This window comes from Coregonus clupeaformis, chromosome 25 (genome assembly GCF_020615455.1).
Source record: "Coregonus clupeaformis isolate EN_2021a chromosome 25, ASM2061545v1, whole genome shotgun sequence".
In the NCBI taxonomy this organism is placed as follows: domain Eukaryota; kingdom Metazoa; phylum Chordata; class Actinopteri; order Salmoniformes; family Salmonidae; genus Coregonus; species Coregonus clupeaformis.
Genome location: NC_059216.1, coordinates 31,258,248 through 31,278,991, shown reverse-complemented (window position 1 = coordinate 31,278,991; position 20,744 = coordinate 31,258,248). Strand labels below are relative to the sequence as shown.

General features: G+C 43.8%; 2 protein-coding genes across 2 annotated transcripts; both read left to right on the top strand.

Annotated features, from left to right (window-relative positions):
* The first annotated feature begins 297 nt into the window (after nucleotides 1-297).
* On the top strand, nucleotides 298-6,213 carry tbpl2 (TATA box binding protein like 2). Its single transcript, XM_041848105.1, has 7 exons — nucleotides 298-369; nucleotides 787-1,115; nucleotides 2,055-2,142; nucleotides 2,297-2,388; nucleotides 2,666-2,833; nucleotides 4,778-4,872; nucleotides 6,008-6,213. The coding sequence occupies exons 1-7, from the start codon at nucleotides 349-351 to the stop codon at nucleotides 6,082-6,084; spliced, it is 870 nt and encodes a 289-aa protein (XP_041704039.1). The 5' UTR covers nucleotides 298-348; the 3' UTR covers nucleotides 6,085-6,213.
* Nucleotides 6,214-6,432: 219 nt separating this feature from the next.
* On the top strand, nucleotides 6,433-12,175 carry atg14 (autophagy related 14). The gene is made up of 9 exons (XM_041848103.2): nucleotides 6,433-6,924; nucleotides 7,746-7,808; nucleotides 7,936-7,978; nucleotides 8,116-8,197; nucleotides 8,704-8,941; nucleotides 9,403-9,632; nucleotides 9,907-10,115; nucleotides 10,311-10,396; nucleotides 10,487-12,175. The coding sequence occupies exons 1-9, from the start codon at nucleotides 6,650-6,652 to the stop codon at nucleotides 10,785-10,787; spliced, it is 1,527 nt and encodes a 508-aa protein (XP_041704037.1). The 5' UTR covers nucleotides 6,433-6,649; the 3' UTR covers nucleotides 10,788-12,175.
* The last annotated feature ends 8,569 nt before the right edge of the window (nucleotides 12,176-20,744 follow it).

Here is a 20,744-nt window from a genome sequence, read left to right as displayed (position 1 = left end):
TTATCCTAACCTGCCACATTAATTAACCTAACCTGCTATGTAAACAAATCATCTGTGTGGAGAAACCATCAGTCTCGTAATACCGGAACTGACCAATGGCAGGTATCAATGGACTAACCAATGGCAGGCACCAATGGTTGTTTCCTGATATCAAGGAATGCCCACATCAAGAAACGCCCCGAATTGCGGTCTGCAATTACACCATATTGTATTCCTGCAGGGCATGGGCATTTTCTCCAAAGCGTTCACACCTGTAGTTAATTTAGTTGTCTGTCAATCAATGAACGACACTAAGGCTCCCAGTGGTGTCTAAAAGTGAATCCTGTTTGTGTTTCTACATGGTCAATCATGGAGGAAGATTCAGCATTGGTGAGTTATTTTTGATGACCCAATTGGAAATGTACCAGTAAGTACCCTACATGCCAGTGTGGTCCTCTGTAGCTCAGCTGGTAGAGCACGGCGCTTGTAACGCCAAGGTAGTGGGTTCGATCCCCGGGACCACCCATACACAAAAAATGTATGCACGCATGACTGTAAGTCGCTTTGGATAAAAGCGTCTGCTAAATGGCATATTATTATTTATTATTATAAGGGGATTATGATAGAAGTCAATGGAGTGTTTTTGAGGGGGGCGAAACAAACAGTGTATTATTCATTCAAATTAACCCAACATTTGAAATAACTTCAACCAGCAGGTGTTTAATACTCATAAGCCTATAGTTTAAAAAAAATCTATGTAATTCCACACTCTTCATTGGTTTTTCTTGTGTCTGGTGTGATTTTTAGGATGCCTCTGGCTACCTGTTTGAAGGGGACCTGGGCATGCAGGCCTCCACTCAGCTTCAGGACCCATCCTTCCTCTCCTCCTTTAGCCAACCGGAAAAGAACGTCAGGGAGGATCTGGATCTCCGCTTCCTGCCTGATGATCTGCCGGAAGAGACCAGTGGAAACGCTGCTTCTAATGCTAACGTGACACAAAACAGTGGCGTCTTCAATGGCTATAGACAAGAGGAGTCTGCTGAGACTGACCCTAAAAAGGTGGCCATGCTGGGAGCCTCTACCTTCTGTCCCATGACTCCAGTGGCTGAGAGTTCTGGAATCATCCCCATGTTACAGTGCGTAATGTTACAATTACCTGGGTTGTATTCATAATGCACATCTTAGCAAAACGTTTTGCAACATAAACTGTTTACGCCAAACTTAGCCCAATATTGGACTAAAGGAGCCTAACATTACTCCTTAGCCCAAGGATCTTACATGTTCTGTTTAAAGGGCAAATTGGCTATGGAAGCAAAAACAGCTAAATACTCAATCTAAAGGTGAATCGATTCTCAATTGCAGTAAGGTTCTTGAATCATAAATCCCTCTACTTTCATATTAAATCAAAATAATTTCACAAATGCAAAATACACACTTACTGTTAACAGTTGCAGCCAACTGTATTTTTCAGTGACAACAACATGTTTGTGGCATCTGTCTTCCTTTTACACACAGGTGTTTGGAGACGCAGATAACTATTATAACTAATTAGTGCATATAGTCCACTCTGTTTTCCATAAACAAGCACTGTAACATGGAAATATGGCAGTGTGGGAACCCTAACCCTATAAAGGGGTGTACCAATAAAAAAAATTTTGCCGATATGAAAGAAAGATCCTTATGCTTCCAAAAGCGTCCCGCAAGCGATGCGTTTTAATGATCAAACCGAGCATCAGGACTCTTAACAAAACTCCCCCCTACAGAAGAATCCTTCGTCCAATGACTCGTGTAATGTAATGGAACTGAGAGTCATGGTCAAGGGCTACTCCAAACTATCTAAATGGTTTCTGTTGTGAATGGTTTTGCTAATACTAGGGTTTGCACTAATGAATACGACCCTGGGAAATGAAGTAGTGCACTATACAGGGAGGGAATAGGGTTTGCTCTGGCCAAAAGCGGTGCACTAAATAGGGAATAGTGTACCATGTCGGAATGGCCCCTACTCGTCTTGCTTGTATTGATGAGCTAATATTGATCAGTGCTTGCATGTGAGCCCGTTTATTGTTTATGCCCAGGAATATTGTATCCACAGTGAATCTGGCCTGCCCACTGGACCTGAAATCCATCGCTCTACAAGCCAGAAATGCTGAGTACAACCCCAAGGTATTCAAGTATATCCAGTCCATACTTAGTTTTATATACAGTATGGTGTAACTTGTTCCAAATGATGTTTTCTTGAATGATTGTAATTGGTTACGATCAGATATTTAGTTTTCCATTGTTATGCCATGATGTGGGCATTGTACTCATGTTTCAGCGTTTTGCTGCCATCATTATGAGAATACTGGAGCCTAGGACCACAGCGCTCATCTTCAGCTCTGGAAAGATGGTCTGCACAGGAGCCAAGAGGTGAGACGTAAGGACAGTATGTCACAGACAGACACCATGAACCATGGTTGTGTTCAGTAGAAAGAAAATGTTTAGAAACTGAGTGAAATTGAGATTACCTGAACTTTTCCAATAAAAGCACATTTTTGTTTTTATGTTGCAAGATGTTTTGTTAGTGTGCCCTACTGAACACTGGTATCACACTCATTTCCAGGGCCTTTTATTTTTTTTTTTTACATCTAAACCTCTCATTGCTTGAGCCATGCCACTATGCTGTTTTTTCTCTCTATTCTGACAGTGAGGAGCAGTCTCGCCTAGCTGCCCGCAAGTATGCTCGAGTGGTGCAGAAGCTGGGCTTTCCAGCAAAATTCCTAGACTTCAAGATACAGAACATGGTGGGGAGCTGTGATGTCTGCTTCCCCATCCGGCTGGAGGGTCTGGTGCTGACTCATCAGCAGTTCAGCAGGTACATTTAGTGGCTGCGTTAGGATTTTCTAACCTTCTCCAGAAGTGTTCACTCCCTTTCATGTGTTTAAAAGCATTGCATTGGTGCAAGCATGGCAGGAGAGTTTCCACCACCATATTCCACACCCCAGTAGTCCATTCCTTTTAAATCCATGTGGGGGAGTGTAGAAAACCGGAATATAGACAACAATTAGCTGACATCCTTTAGTCAGAGATATTCTGTCCATTTTGTTGATTGAATACTATAGTGTATTTTATTCACTCCTTTTTCACAGAATATTCAAATACAGTGGGGAGAACAAGTATTTGATACACTGCCGATTTTGCAGGTTTTCCTACTTACAAAGCATGTAGAGGTCTGTAACTTTTATCATAGGTACACCTCAACTGTGAGAGACGAAATCTAAAACAAAAATCCAGAAGTATGATTTTTAAGTAATTAATTAGCATTTTATTGCATGACATAAGTATTTGATACCTCAGAAAAGCAGAACTTAATATTTGGTACAGAAACCTTTGTTTGCAATTACAGAGATCATACGTTTCCTGTAGGTCTTGACCAGGTTTGCACACACTGCAGCAGGGATTTTGGCCCACTCCTCCATACAGACCTTCTCCAGATCCTTCAGGTTTTGGGGCTGTCGCTGGGCAATACGGACTTTCAGCTCCCTCCAAAGACTTTCTATTGGGTTCAGGTCTGGAGACTGGCTAGGGCACTCCAGGACCTTGAGATGCTTCTTACGGAGCCACTCCTTAGTTGCCCTGGCTGTGTGTTTTGGGTCGTTGTCATGCTGGAAGACCCAGCCACGACCCATCTTCAATGATCTTACTGAGGGAAGGAGGTTGTTGGCCAAGATCTCGCGATACATGGCCCCATCCATCCTCCCCTCAATACGATGCAGTCGTCCTGTCCCTTTTGCAGAAAAGCATCCCCAAAGAATGATGTTTCCACCTCCATGCTTCACGGTTTTGATGGTGTTCTTGGGGTTGTACTCATCCTTCTTCTTCCTCCAAACAAGGCGAGTGGAGTTTAGACCAAAAAGCTCTATTTTTGTCTCATCAGACCACATGACATTCTCCCATTCCTCCTCTGGATCATCCAGATGGTCATTGGCAAACTTCAGACGGGCCTGGACATGCGCTGGCTTGAGCAGGGGGACCTTGCGTGCGCTGCAGGATTTTGATCCATGACGGCGTAGTGTGTTACTAATGGTTTTCTTTGAGACTGTGGTCCCAGCTCTCTTCAGGTCATTGACCAGGTCCTGCCGTGTAGTTCTGGGCTGATCCCTCACCTTCCTCATGATCATTGATGCCCCACGAGGAGAGATCTTGCATGGAGCCCCAGACCGAGGGTGATTTACCGTCATCTTGAACTTCTTCCATTTTCTAATAATTGCGCCAACAGTTGTTGCCTTCTCACCAAGCTGCTTGCCTATTGTCCTGTAGCCCATCCCAGCCTTGTGCAGGTCTACAATTGTATCCCTGATGTCCTTACACAGCTCTCTGGTCTTGGCCATTGTGGAGAGGTTGGAGTCTGTTTGATTGAGTGTGTGGACAGGTGTCTTTTATACAGGTAACGAGTTCAAACAGGTGCAGGTAATACAGGTAATGAGAGGAGAACAGGAGGGCTTCTTAAAGAAAAACTAACAGGTCTGTGAGAGCCGGAATTCTTACTGGTAGGTAGGTGATCAAATACTTATGTCATGCAATAAAATGCAAATTAATTACTTAATCATACAATGTGATGTTTGTTTTAGATTCCGTCTCTCACAGTTGAAGTGTACCTATGATAACAATTACAGACCTCTACATGCTTTGTAAGTAGGAAGACCTGCAAAATCGGCAGTGTATCAAATACTTGTTCTCCCAACTGTATACTCCAGACCTGAACAACCTATTCTCTATTCTCCTGTAGCTAACTGTGTGATACCTTTTGGCCCTCTAGTTATGAGCCAGAACTGTTTCCTGGTTTGATCTACCGCATGGTGAAACCACGTATTGTGCTACTGATCTTTGTGTCTGGAAAAGTGGTTCTGACAGGTACGTATGTTGACAACTGGGGCGGGTTCAGCAGGACACTGTTGAAGAACATTCCGATAGAAATATGCTATGTAAAACAAATGCCTCTCTGGCATATAGAATCATGTCGGCTCTATTCATGGTATTTTTATCTGCAACGTTCAACAATGTTTGGCTACTGAACGTGACCCTGGGGCGTATCCATTATGCCTATTCTTGTAAGGTTTTATGGCAGACTACACCCATTGGTGTATTGCTACCACCGACTGTAGGGGGTATTGAAACAAAACATAATCCTTTGCGGGAAGGGTGGAATAAATAACACTGCATGGGTTTGGGAACTAAGGCTCTCACAGGGTATCTCATACAACCCAAATACTGGTGAGAAGGGAGAGACTCTTCATCAAAAAACAATAGAATGAATGGAGTGGGTTTCCTAGCTCCATCCACCATGTGGATCAGTCGGTGTGTACCAACCACTTGATCCAATTATTCACATACTGTATATCCTTTGCTTTTACTTCTAGTGCCACCCCAGAGATAACACCCTTGATAGGTGCCCTGCTTCGAAGATCCACACACGACACATTCCAATTCGTTATCTTCTTGAGGCATAAAGCACACTCCTTCTGTTCCATAGATACACAAAAAAATAAGCCCACTTCTCATTACACTCATCAACGCCACCTCATCCAACCCATCCACAAGTTTTATAGACTTCAATCGGATCTCCCAGGTAACATCGATGCAAAACCCTTACTCTGACCAAAGACTAACTAGGCCTGGATTTACTAGATTCCACTTTACTTCTCTTACTTCCTTTTGCATTCGCCACTGTAATCCAATTATTTTCATGTTCACTCCAGACGCCATCTGATTTAAACATAACATCTGCTTCTGCCACGTTCTCACGGGGTTGCTTTTACGGCTATTCTTCTTCTTTAAAGTTGTATGGCAGACTACACATATTGGTGTATTGCCGCCACCTACTGTACGGGGTATTGACTGTTACGCCTAACAGGGAGGGACCTACCTGAATGTGTCTAATAGAAACAGTACTATGATGACGTGCTTGCTTTTCACATTTGAAAATAAATGTTGATTTAAATCTTCACGTAAAAAAATGTAGCCAGAAATACTCTCCATTTTCTTTCAGGAGCTAAAGAACGTGGAGAAATCTATGAAGCCTTTGAGAACATCTACCCCATTCTGAAGGGATTCAGAAAGCAATGAAGAAGTGCATTCGCTGATTTGTGTGAAGTCAATGAAAGCAGTTGATGCACTTAATCTTAATTTCTGTTAAAACATAACTGCGTCCTAAATTGTTACATTTTGTGTGTTGCACTTGTGGGAAGTGTGTAGATGGTCAAATTGCAATGTACTTTTATAATTTTGTAATGAATTAATCTGTCATAGAATACTGTACCTTCTCAAAAAAAGAGAATAAAATATAAGTCTGCATGTTATACATCATGCAGTACATTTTCGGTTGTAAATCACCTGTGTGTAAATCTACAGCAAATATTATATTAACATGCCCACGTGACCATGCGTACATAAACAAACCATCTCACGCAAAATACAGGGACACCGTTTGCTGCTGGCTAGATAACAGCAGCCATATATTCCATGACTGAACATAGCCACATTTCCGAAAATGAAGACGGCATTGCGGTGATAAATATATCCGTAACATTTACAATAAGTAGTGGAAACTATCAGACTGGATACCAGTAGCCAGAATAGCTATAATTTAGCTAGCTGGGTTAGCTAACGTTAGCGCTTGAACGGTAGTTCCATGGCATCCTCACTGCGAAGCGAAGTCTGCTCTGGCGAAGGGACTTTGGGAGCGCTGCCCGGGGCTCGGCCACAGCTTCGCTCGCACCACTTACACACCACAACCACTACAGGTTCCCCTGGATCTCTAATGGTGGAGTCTGTGGACGATGCGGAGGGTTTGTATGTCGCGGTGGAGCGATGTCCCCTCTGCAACACCGCCAGGCGCAAGCTGACTTGTGCCCGATGCATCCATGCAGGCGATTTCGTATACTTCGACGGTAGAAACCCTGAACGGTGCGTGTTTACATTCAGCTAACTTCATAACACAGCTCTAAATAAAGGCTTTAGTAGTGAAATGTTGGCTATGCATCATCAGCTAACATTGCATTTAATAGCTACCAACAATCAAACAAACTAACTGCCTGGCTAGCTACTGGTAGTGTAGCTATGTTGTTTAGCTACTGTACAACCATTATTACCCGTAGCAAAACGTCAGCTAAGCTAGCTAGCAAGCTTGTTTACAAGTGTAACATAAAAAAGTTATACCTAGTAAGGCTGTATGTGGAACGTTCTTGACCTAGATTGCATAACACTTAGCTATGTTATTTTGAATCATGTAATTTGAGCACCAACTTTCTCGCCCTCAACAGAGTACTTACAGTAACTAACTTTCTAGTGTCTTGAAACGGAAAATAACTCTGTCATCGTGACGTCATGGCTCTTTGTAGTCGTGAAGGTCGATTAATACTTTACTTACACTGTGACTGACATACTTTGGGGATTTCAGAATCAAATAGACTACATTTTTGTTTAGTTTCACAAAAGTACAGTACATCTCAACTTGTTTGTGTGAAGTAGGGAGGGAGCTAGGCCACACTCTCTTGCCCAACACCTGCTTGGAGTGGGCAATGGGCACTTTGGCCGCATTCAATTCAATGCAAATAGTCATGGTAGCCATGATAAGCTTGGGGGTAGAAGCTGTTAAGAAGCCTTTTGGACCTAGACTTGGCGCTCTGGTACCGCTTGCTGTGCGGTAGCAGAGAGAACAGTCTATGACCAGGGTGGCTCCATTGTTTTTTAATGTAGGTTTTCTAATGGTAACTATTTTTTTCCAGATACACTGAAAAATTGGAAAGACTTCAAATGCTGAAGAAGGACAAAGAACTTCTCCAACAGACGTACAGTAGAATATTTGCAGCTATCATGAATATGCTAAATATTACTTTGCAGTTTTCAAGCATTTCTATTTCTACCTTCCATTTATTTTGTAACCATATCGATATTACACTCTACTCTTTCTTCCAGGGTCATTGCAGCCATGGACAAGAAAGTCCAGGCAGATCAGCTGGTAAGTTGAGTTATGAGTAGAGGACCTCCCATATTTATATACATTCTCGTAAATTTATGTTTTTCAAATGCGTCAATATCCTGCCTGTTCTCTTCAACTCCCATCTACCCTTAGCATTTGTATTCTGTTTTATTCAGAAATGGAAGATCATGTCATGCAAGATGAAACTAGAGCAGCTGAAGGAGGCTATTGGTTGTGGGAATGAAGAGGTGAAAAGTGGTGAGTTACATGGCTTTGACACCCATTCAAATCAGACATTCAAATCAGTGATACTCACCTCCATGTGTATTTATACACGCACCCCTGTTTCTAAACCATAAAACAGATATGTATGAAAATACCCTCCAATAAAAGGTGACATTCTGTACTTTCGCCTCATATAAAACATTTTCTCAAATTTAAAATGTTAGCTTCACTGTCCAAATACATATGGAGGTGAGTGTGAATGACAATGCACTATTTGACTGTTCTATTCTATTTTACATTATTAAAATAATAATCTTGATTTATTGTCTTCCTCATACCCATGTCTTTATGAAACCTGTCTTTAAGAAAACAGGCAAACCTGAAAAGGTGTAAGACATTGGCTTGCATCCCAAATCGCACCCTATTCCCTATTTCGTGCAGACCCTATGGGCCCTGGTCAAAAGTAGTGCAGTGTGTAGGGAATAGGCTGCCACTTGACCCATATTAGTCAATCAACTCATCTCTCCCTCTCCTCCCAGGTAAGGACCTGCTGCTTCGCTCCCAAGAGGAGAGCCAGAGGCTGCAGCGGCGGGCCAGCCGCCATCAGGAGAAGAGGGACAAGATAGAGAGACACAACCGGCGGCTGGGAGAGCTGCTGGAGAAGAGGGGCAAGGAGCTGCAGGGTCGTCTGGAGCACCTGGCTGAGGTCCGCAGAGGACACATCCTGGAGCTCACCGCTCACATCTTCCCCACACAGGAGGAGAAACAGGGCAGCAGGTAAGCATTGCCATTGTTTAAAGTGCATTTTACACTAGCTCACCCAATTCACCTAATCAAGGGCTTGATGATAAGTTAACAAGTTGAATCACGTGTGCTGGCTCTCAAATACATGAAACAGCTGGGGGTCCTTGAGGAGAGCTTTGGTAACCACTGTCATACCACATTGGCCAGAGCCAAGTATTAAATATTACTCCATCCATGACATCCATCCATGACTGGCCAGCATTACGGCAATGGGCTTTAGTTTAAGGACAGCACCAATACCAAGGCTCTCTGGCCATTTGAGACATTGGTTGTTGTTTTAGGATTTGGGTCAGTCTCGGTCAGCTGATTCTTGATTCTAATTTTAAAGTGCATGCTGAGGGACCTCTCATCTGCTGTTTGATTGAAAGAGTTACAGTATAGAGATACTCATCCTGTAATGACAGTCTCTCCCTCTCTTTGCTCCTTTCTCTCAGGGACCCAGCAGACGTGTTGTCGGAGTGCGACTTGGCCCTGACCTCCAGCACAGTTAGTGAGCTGGCTGAGGCCCGCCGCACCACCTACCTGTCAGGGCGCTGGATCTGGGACGACCAGAATGGAGAGACCTCCATTAGCATCACTGGACCCAGGGTCACGCTGCCCAGCAATGGGGACTGCTCCCCCTATTACAGCTGGGTGGAGGAGAAGAGCACCAACGAGGGGCCCGGTAGGACGTTTATAGCAAAATATGTTGCATGTAATAATTATATATGCCATTTAGTACAGTGAGTGCATACATTTTACTATATGTTTTAGTATACCTTTCTAGCTCTACACACTTACCAAAACATCATAATCAAATGATCTGTCTTTTGAGATGTAACAAGGAAAAACGACTAGCAGATTGAGAGGAACATCTAGTCCTTAGAGATGACCAATCGGCAATATTGACTTGTACTGTGCCAAGGCTACTTGTTCTCATAAAGAGCTTCCATTTCCAGAGCTGGACCACATCAACCCAGCCCACACCATCAGTGCAGCCCTCTGTTTTGCTACCCAGCTCATCAACATCCTCTCTCACATCCTGGATGTCAATCTGCCCAAGAAGTTGTGTAACAGTGAGTTCTGTGGTGACAGCCTGAGCCGGTACAGGTTCACCCGGGCTGTCACCAAGCTCAACACCAACATCCTTCACCTCTGCTTCTCACAGGTACTACAGAGCATGGTTTGTCTAGAAGTTTTCCTTCTGGGAGTATATTTTCCTTGCCACTGTGCTGCTGCTTGCTCTTCTGGGTTCTAGGCCGTGTTACTGTTAATCACTTTGTTACATGATTGATCTAGCTTGTATGTATCAGCCCACACCGGAGATGCACGTCACTAACCAGTTGTGTGTATTCCTGTGCAGCATGTTGAGAGTGAGCTGCTGCACCCTCACCACACCCTGAGGAACATCATGTTCCTCGTCTCTCCTGACAACAAAAACCTGGGCAGGTAAGAAGATCCCTGGTCAAAAGTAGTGCACTATATATGGAATAGGTTGCTATTTGGGACGCAGCCTGACTATCTCATCTCTCTGTGCAGGACGGGTCCATACGAGGTGACTGCAGACCTGGAGGACTCCATGGAGTTTGTTGAGCCGGAGGCGGCCGGCCCGGCAGAGGAGAGCGGGGATGAGATGGTGACGGACGAGGAGACAGACCTGGGGACAGACTGGGAAACGGTCCCCAGCCCGCGCTTCTGTGACATCCCCTCCCAGCCCATGGACCTGTCCCAGAGCACAACCATGCAGGTGTCCCAGCCCGTGGGCCAGGCCGGGGGCATGATCTCCTCAGCAGCAGCCTCCGTCACCTCCTGGTTTCGGGCCTACACCGGCCAGCGCTGAGGGAGGCTGGAGGCTCACTGGCCAGGGTCGTATATATTAGGGCACACTAGAAAAAAGTTTTGCAACGTAGAATGAAAACAAGGGTTTTTTATTGAACAAGTTCAGGTAGTGTTTCAGTCCGTTTGGTGTCTAATGAATACACCCCAGGACTGGCTGGAGCTATGCAGCACTACCACCGACCACCACACCGAGACTGTTCTGTTCTGCCCTCTGCCTGTAGTCAGCCTGCAGTCCTGGTCCACTACCACCAAGAAGGGATATTTGTTTTTACTAAATTGCATGACTGAATCCCTGTGGGAGGAAGGGAAATGTATTGCTCACTTTCTAAAGAAGGAGAATGTTGTCATTGACAGCAGTGATTCTTCTGGTAAAAATGGTTATAGTGAGAAAGACTGGCGCTTGAGGAGGGTGTTATTCAAAGAGTAGTCTCTCTCGCAACCCTCGGCCATCCGCACGCTCCATCCCAGCAGTTGTGAGAAGACTATTCAAAGAGAGACTGGACCTTCTGTTGCTTTCCCGTGTACCCATCCATATTGTCGGTTCTTAATGTTTCTTTGCTACATCCCAAATGTTACCCTATGCCTTTATATAGTGCACAACTTTTGACCAGAGCCCTATGGGCCTTGGTCAAAAGAAGTGCACTACATAGGGAATAGGGTGCCATTTGTGACAGATCCTTCCTTCATGCTGCATTACATCAAAATGGTTCATGTAAGGATTGTGTTTGAAGACTGACGAATGCCAAACAATGGGCATGACCTTAGTTCTTCTCACTAAATGATGACATTGCACTTTCTGCTGTTTACTTACCGGTCAGGCCTGTGTGGGTGGGGGATGGGACAGATAACTTTACTGCAGCAGTTCAACGTTGGGGGGGAGATTAACTAGTGGCATTTGTTTTCCTCCAAAGGGTAGATTTATACTATTTATAGTAACGTGGGTGCCTAAAACCTCATTGGTGTGTTGTGTGGGTCTTTATACTACAGGTGATTCGAATAGGTGGCTTAAATGATAGGATAGGACACAATACATTTTGGCTTACTTCAATTGTTGGACCCGATAGCTGTATTCTACTACCCATTGTTCAGTATGGATGGAGACAATATTTCTGTACTTTAGAGTGACGATCACCATTCATGTCCATAAAAACACGTCTTAAGATGTTGGTTTATTTTTCTTGTTTAGGGCTTGTAGAACTTAATTTGGAAATTACTGGTAATGCAGATTAAGCATTTACACTGTCACAATAAGCAATATTTCACATGACAAAAAATGAAGACCTCTGTAATGACCTTTATAACTTATACCTACTAGTGACAAAGTGGGTTGTGTAAAAAAAAAAGGATTCATGCAATTTGTTGCCATAAAAGTCTGATTTGAACCATTAAGAAAGTGTCACTGTCAAGTGTATTATACAACCATGTTCAGATGGAATCTAATGGGCAGAAGTGTTGGCTGCACTGCAAACCCCTAACTCAGGGGTGTCAAACGTCCGGCCCGCGGGCCGGATCAGGCCCGCAAACGGGTTTAATCCGGCCCGCGAGATGATTTTGTAAAGTATAAAAATGAGCTGCAATTTTTCAATAAAATAAACTGCTGTTCCAATTGTGTCCACTGGATGGCGCAATAGCAATTGTGTTAAGCAAACAAACTGTTTATACCGGGGCAGAGCAAATAGGTCAAGCAAGTGCAGCCAGTCCGGATGAGCTACTTTGTTTTGCCCGCGATATTTATTACGGCTTCTACTTTTAACATTATGTGCTTTGGCACCCTCATTGCCCCAATATGTCTCTGTCAAAAAAGAGAAAAGTGGACGCAGAGTGTTCCAAGAAAAATTGTCATCCTTCTATTTATTCACGGAATTGAATGGGAAAGCTGTATGTTGCAGTGCTGAAAGAATATAACCTTCGTCGCCACTATGTGAGTCTTCATGCCGACAAATATGACAACTCAAGGACAGCGGAGAAGAGAGAAGGTGAATGAACTGTTGGTGGGTCTGAAGAAACAGCAGTCTGTGTTTACTCACAGCCGAGACATCAGTGACGCTGCAGTGAAAGCTAGCTACCTCATTGCTAATGAAATCGCAGTGGCTTCAACTATTTAGTGAGGGTGAATTTGTAAAAACATGCATGATGAAGGCAGCAGAGATTGTGTGCCCTGAAAAGCACCAGGCTTTTGCAAATATCAGCCTGACAAGAAACACAGTTGCAGACAGGATTTCCGATCTTTCAGTGGATTTGGACAGCCAGTTGAAGCAAAAAGTAAAGTCATTTATTGCGTTTTCGGTTGCAATTGATGAAAGCACGGACATTACAGATGTTGCACAACTGGCCATTTTCATCCGCGGAGTTGATGACACATTGACCGTCACCGAGGAGTTCGTGGAGTTGGTGCCGATGACAGATACAACGACAGCAGCTGATATTTTCACTGCACTCGTCGGCGCGCTGGACAGGGTCGGAGTGGACTGGTCCCGCGCTGTCAGCCTGGCTACAGATGGTGCGCCCTCAATTATCGGGGAAAAAAAGCAGGCGTTGTGACAAAGTTCAGAGAGAAAGTGCAATCTGCAAATGGAGGACGTGATTTTTGGACTTTTCACTGTATTTTGCACCAGGGAGGCTTTGTGTTGCAAGTCATTAAAGATGGATAACATCATGAAGGTGGTCATCCAAACTGTTAATTTCATCCGATCCAGAAGCCTGAATCACCGTCAGTTTGACAGCCTTCTCAGAGAGAAAGACCACATCTATGGCCTGCCATACCACACTGAGGTAAGATGGTTAAGCCGAGGTGCTGTGCTGAGGCGTTTCTTTGATTTACGAGGAAGAAATTGAACAGTTCATGGAAGAAAAGGGCAAACCAGTGTTAGAATTTAATTCCGCAGAATGGATGCAGGACCTTGCATTTATGGTGGATGTTACAGAGCACCTGAATAACTTGAACAAACAGCTGCAAGGGCGCAACAAAGTTGCCACGCAGTATTATGACAGCATACGTTCTTTCAAGTTGAAGCTGTCATTGTGGGAGACGCAACTCGCCGGTGGTGATGCAGCTCACTTCCCCTGTCTGAAAAATGTGTGCGCGACCCAACATGTGGCAGACATGAAGCGGTTAAAAGATAAAATAACGGGACTGTTAAGGGAGTTTGAGCAACGCTTTCAGATTTTTGGTGAACTGGAGAAAGACTTCAAAGTTTTTTGTTCGCCATTCACCGTGAATCCCTCGGATTTGAAGGGCAAATTTGCCGCAGCTGGCTTGGACACATTTTATCAGAATCTCTTGCCAGGTTACCCCAACTTGACAGCCCTCACTGCAAAACTGTTGTGCATGTTTGGAACCACATATCTTTGTGAGCAAGTTCTCTGTAATGAGCATAAATAAAACAAAGCTGCGCTCAAGGCTCACGCACAAGCACTTGAATCACATCCTGAAGTTGGCTGCCACTCAGGATGTGACGCCTGATATTGATGCGCTGGTGAAAGCTAAAAGTTGCCAGGTATCAGGAGTCAAATAAACTATGCAACCCCACTTAAAGTGCTGCATGAGACACCCTGATATAGTTCTGTGATCTGTGATATACTTCTGTGAATCACTGAGGCATTGTGTGTTTGTGTGTTGTTTGTCCTCAGAATTTCAAATAACTTGAGGTGTTTTATGATTAATAGTGATGTTGTGCTTTTGGACACACTGTCCTCAGGCTCAAGCTTTATGTTTATATGTTGATGTGCCATTGTTTTTAATTGATTTTATTTTATTTGTATATTTAGCCTATTCATGACTCTGTGGTTCTTGCACTTGTTTGGGGAACAGGATTTCATTATTTGTATCTACATTTCTGCCTGAGAAATGACACCCTGATATAGTTCTGTGATCTGTGAAACAGTTATGTGAATCACTGAGGCATTGTGTGTTTGTGTGTTCTTTTTCTTTAGAATTTTCAAATAAACTTGTGTTTTATGATTAATAGTGATGTTGTGCTTGTACTATTTTGGACACACTGTCCTCAGGCTCCAGCTTTATGTTTTATGTTGATAGTATTAAAACAAAGAAAACAATCTGAAGTTGTTGTTTTTAAGTTATATATACCATGATTTTACCGGTCCGGCCCACTTGGGAATAGATTTTCCTCCATGTGCCCTAACTATTTACTGGTATATTCTAATGAACTGCTTCACAGAAAAACAGGTTCCACAGTTGACTCAAAGGCTGCATTTACACAGGCAGCCCAATTCTGATATTTTTTTTCACAATCAGTGTAGCTCTGAAAAAGATTGATTGGTCAAAAGCCCAAGACTTCTGTGTTGTACCATTGGATTAGTCTATTTATTCTGCATCTGTAGATGCCAACAATTAGTCTGTGATTAATGGGGACTGAGCAAGAGCAGTGTTTATGAGACAAGGGCGAATCCCGAAAGGGCCCGGGGCTGGGTCTTTTATACAAAAACATCTGTAGCAGTGGTTATCAACCGGTCGATTACCAAACATTTCTGTAAAAAAACAACGATAAAGTCTTGCGTTCCTATTTTTTTGTTTTTGTTTCGTGCTGTTGGCCATAAGTGCACTTGATTCAGCAGCCCTAGCGCCGGGAAGGCAGTGTTCCCATTTTGAACCATTTCATGTTAATGAAGGTAGAATTCCACCTACCCGGCAGACCCAGAGAACAAATCAAGTGCACCAATAGGCCTACCGCTGACCAATCAGATAGCTCAGATCACTGTCTGCACAGTTTCGTCGAGCCATAGACTGTAAAAAGAAACCTCGAACGCACAGAAAATTTGATAGAGATTTCTAAACTTTAAAACCATGACTAGAGACTCAAGGAATACAGCAAAGAGCTGCTGTTTTAATGAGTAAGTTCATGTATGTTGTTATTCAGAACTGTCAACACTTTTATAAGCCATAAAATGCACGTTCTCCCTACTTCCACTCACGCTACAACCAGCACTGCAGCTGCAATGAATGAGTATAGCAAAGTGTTCCGATAAGCTTGCGTTATTAGCAACTTTTTTTTTATATTGAGGAATATTTCACTTTCTCTGATCATAGGAGTAAGAACATGAATTGGTGCATGATGCAGAAATAATGCAGTGGGACTTGAGTTTCGCCATCAGCTGGAAGACTGTGTCCCCTTTCCTCAGTGGAGGGACGGTGAGTCAGGTGAGAGGCAGCCTCACCGCTGCTCGCTCCCTCCCCTCAGGCCATTAGTCCAGTAATAAAAAAAGAAATTATGCTCACTCAGCTGTGCCTCACAAGTAATACAACAAATTATCTATTGCCAGTGTGATCATATACCTACATATTTTCAAATATAATTGGCAGGGCAATTCAAGCATAGCCAATAGAGTACCACAGTATGAGTCATAATACCCATAAAACCTAGCGGTCAAACAAGGAAATGGTTCCAATTGTTCTTCCACCATTCATATTTCCCATAGGGGATTTTAGAAACACTTAAAACAAAGGCTGTGTTTTGTGTAGGCTAACCCTGGCATTACGTTTTCATAACTGTGTAAATCTCTAGGACAAGGTGATTTTTATCAATATAGTCACCTGTAATTACCCCCCAAAAATGAAACGCTAATTAGCCGCTAATGTTGCTTCATAAAGAACTACAAATGCCATGATCTGGATGAGACTGCCGAATCAAGGCAAAGGTAAGAATCTCTGGATTAACTATCTAATGTTAGCTACATTTAGTAATTAATAAATTGGCTACATTTCTTTAAATTGACAATTCTGTGAAATGTTGTGCATGTTTTAAATTGACACAATACCTGTTAGCAAAGGTGTCAGCTAGAGATGACGTGCTGGAGCTTGCAGGGATTTGTAGTCTTGCATGATGTCTACGTTGATGCTAATTAGTATTTTCGAATCAGAGTAAATAGAGCCGACTATATTGATAAGTCACCTTGTCCGAGAGAGATTTACATGGTTATCAAAACGTCACGCCAGGGTAAGCCTACACAAAACACAGCCCTTTTTAAAAGTGCTTCTAAAATTCTCTATGTGAAACATGAATGGTGGAAAAACGATTGGAACCATTTCTCTGTTTGACCGCTAGGTTTTATGGATATTATAACACCTCCGTTGTGGGGCTCTATATGCAGTGATAATATATTGGGCCTATAACCTACTGCACAAACCTCATTGCTACAGAACTGTTTTTAATTGGTTAATATTGTATAGGCTTGCATTTTGACTCAGAAAAGGTTGGTGACCACTGGTCTGTATAGTCCAAATGGTTTGAGCTACAAAAGCTATGAAAATCTGACTCTCACAACCACACACGTTTGCTCTATGACGTTCAGAAGCCACACAAGTCATGTACATTTGATATTTCAGTTTTTATTTTTAATACATTTGCAAACATTTCTAAAACCTGATTTTTCTTTGTCATTATGGGGTATTGTGTGTACACTGAGTAAATACAAATTATTTAATCAATTTTAGAATAAGGCTGTAACGTAACAAAATGTGGAAAAAGGCAAGGGGTCTGAATACTTTCCAAATGCACTGTATGTCCTGGGATTTCCTATGACCTAATAAGTATTCAGACTTTAGTACTTTGTTGAAGCAACTTTGGCAGCGATTACAGCCTAGAGTCTTCTTGGGTATGACGCTACAAGCTTGGCACAACTGTATTTGGGGAGTTTCTCCCATTCTTCTCTGCAGATCCTCTCAAGCTCTGTCAGGTTGGATGGGGAGTGTCGCTGCACAGCTATTTTCATGCCTCTCCAGAGATATTCGATCAGGTTCAAGTCCGGACTCTGGCTGGGCCACTCAAGGACATTCAGAGACTTGTCCCAAAGCCACTCCTGCATTGTCTTGGCTGTGTGCTCAGGGTTGTTGTCCTGTTGGAAGGTGAACCTTCACCCCAGTCTGAGGTCCTGAGACCTCTGGAGCAGGTTCATCAAGGATCTCTCTGTACTTTGCGCCGTTCATCTTTCCCTCGATCCTGACTAGTCTCCCAGTCCCTGCCGCTGAAAAACATCCCCACAGCATGATGTTGCCACCACCATGCTTCACCGCAGGGATGGTGCCAGGTTTCCTCCAGACGTGACGCTTGTCAGGCCAAAGAGTTCAATCTTGGTTTCATCAGACCAGAGAATCTTGTTTCTCATGGTCTGAGAGTCCTTTAGGTGCATTTTGACAAACTCCAAGCGGGCTGTCATGTGCCTTTTACTGAGGAGTGGCTTCCGTCTGGCCACTCTACCATAAAGTCGTGATTGGTGGTGTGCTGCTGAGATGGTTGTCCTTCTGGAAGGTTCTTCCATCTCCACAGAGGAACTCTGGAGCTCTGTCAGAGCTTATAAACTCAGCAAAACAAGAAACGTCCTCTCACTGTCAACTGCGTTTATTTTCAGCAAACTTAACATGTGTAAATATTTGTATGAACACAAGATTCAACAACAGACAAACTGAACAAGTTCCACAGACATGTGACTAACATAAATTGAATAATGTGTCCCTGAACAAAGGGGGGGTTCAAAAGTAACAATCAGTATCTGTTGTGGCCACCAGCTGCATTAGGTACTGCAGTGCATCTCCTCCTCATGGACTGCACCAGATTTGCCAGTTCTTGCTGTGAGATGTTACCCCACTCTTCCACCAAGGCACCTGCAAGTTCCCAGATTGAGATCCGAGCTCTTCGCTGGCCATGGCAGAACACTGACATTCCTGTCTTGCAGGAATTCACGCACAGAACGAGCAGTATGGCTGGTGGCATTGTCATGCTGGAGGGTCATGTCAGGATGAGCCTGCAGGAAGGGTACCACATGAGGGAGGAGGATGTCTTCCCTGTAACGCACAGTGTTGAGATTGCCCGCAATGACAACAAGCTCAGTCCGATGATGCTGTGACACACAGCCCCAGACCATGACGGACCCTCCACCTCCAAATTGATCCCGCTCCAGAGTACAGGCCTCGGTGTAACGCTCATTCCTTCGACGATAAACGCAAATCCGACCATCACCCCTGGTGAGACAAAACTGTGACTCGTCAGTGAAGAGCACTTTTTGCCAGTCCTGTCTGGTCCAGCGACGGTGGGTTTGTGCCCACAGGCGACATTGTTGCCGGTGATGTCTGGTGAGGACCTGCCTTACAACAGGCCTACAAGCCCTCAGTCCAGCCTCTCTCAGCCTATTGCGGAGTCTGAGCACTGATGGAGGGATTGTGCGTTCCTGGTGTAACTCTGGCAGTTGTTGTTGCCATCCTGTACCTGTCCCACAGGTGTGATGTTCGGTTGTACCGATCCTGTGCAGGTGTTGTTACACGTGGTCTGCCACTGCGAGGACGATCAGCTGTCCGTCCTGTCTCCCTGTAGCGCTGTCTTAGGCGTCTCACAGTATGGACGTTGCAATTTATTGCCCTGGCCACATCTGCAGTCCTCATGCCTCCTTGCAGCATGCCTAAGGCACATTCACACAGATGAGCAGGGACCCTGGGCATCTTTCTTTTGGTGTTTTTCAGAGTCAGTAGAAAGGCCTCTTCAGTTTCCATAACTGTGACCTTAATTGCCTACCGTCTGTAAGCTGTTAGTGTCTTAACGACCGTTCCACAGGTGCATGTTCATTAATTGTTTATGGTTCATTGAACAAGCATGGGAAACAGTGTTTAAACCCTTTACAATGAAGATCTGTGAAGTTATTTGGATTTTTACGAAAAGACAGGGTCCTGAAAAAGGGATGTTTCTCTTTTTGCTGAGTGGGGAAAAAAAGTATTTAGTCAGCCACCAATTGTGCAAGTTCTCCCACTTAAAAAGATGAGAGAGGCCTGTAATTTTCATCATAGGTACATGTCAACTATGACAGACAAAATGAGAAAATATAATCCAGAAAATCACATTGTAGGATTTTTAATGAATTTATTTGCAAATTATGGTGGAAAATAAGTATTTGGTCAATAACAAAAGTTTCTCAATACTTTGTTATATACCCTTTGTTGGCAATGACATAGGTCAAATGTTTTCTGTAAGTCTTCACAAGGTTTTCACACACTGTTGCTGGTATTTTGGCCCATTCCTCCATGCAGATCTCCTCTAGAGCAGTGATGTTTTGGGGCTGTCGCTGGGCAACACGGACTTTCAACTCCCTCCAAAGATTTTCTATGGGGTTGAGATCTGGAGACTGGCTAGGCCACTCCAGGACCTTGAAATACTTCTTACGAAGCCACTCCTTCGTTGCCCGGGCGGTGTGTTTGGGATCATTGTCATGCTGAAAGACCCAGCCACGTTTCATCTTCAATGCCCTTGCTGATGGAGGTTTTCACTCAAAATCTCACGATACATGGCCCCATTCATTATTTCCTTTACACAGATCAGTCGTCCTGGTCCCTTTGCAGAAAAACAGCCCCAAAGCATGATGTTTCCACCCCCATTCTTCACAGTAGGTATGGTGTTCTTTGGATGCAACTCAGCATTCTTTGTCCTCCAAACACGACGAGTTGAGTTTTTACCAAAAAGTTATATTTTGGTTTCATCTGACCATATGACATTCTCCCAATCCTCTTCTGGATCATCCAAATGCACTCTAGCAAACTTCAGACGGGCCTGGACATGTACTGGCTTAAGCAGGGGACACGTCTTGCACTGCAGGATTTGAGTCCCTGGCGGCGTAGTGTGTTACTGATGGTAGGCTTTGTTACTTTGGTCCCAGCTCTCTGCAGGTCATTCACTAGGTCCCCCGTGTGGTTCTGGGATTTTTGCTCACCGTTCTTGTGATCATTTTGACCCACGGGGTGAGATCTTGCGTGGAGCCCCAGATCGAGGGAGATTATCAGTGGTCTTGTATGTCTTCCATTTCCTAATAATTGCTCCCACAGTTGATTTCTTCAAACCAAGCTGCTTACCTATTGCAGATTCAGTCTTCCCAGCCTGGTGCAGGTCTACAATTTTGTTTCTGGTGTCCTTTGACAGCTCTTTGGTCTTGGCCATAGTGGAGTTTGGAGTGTGACTGTTTG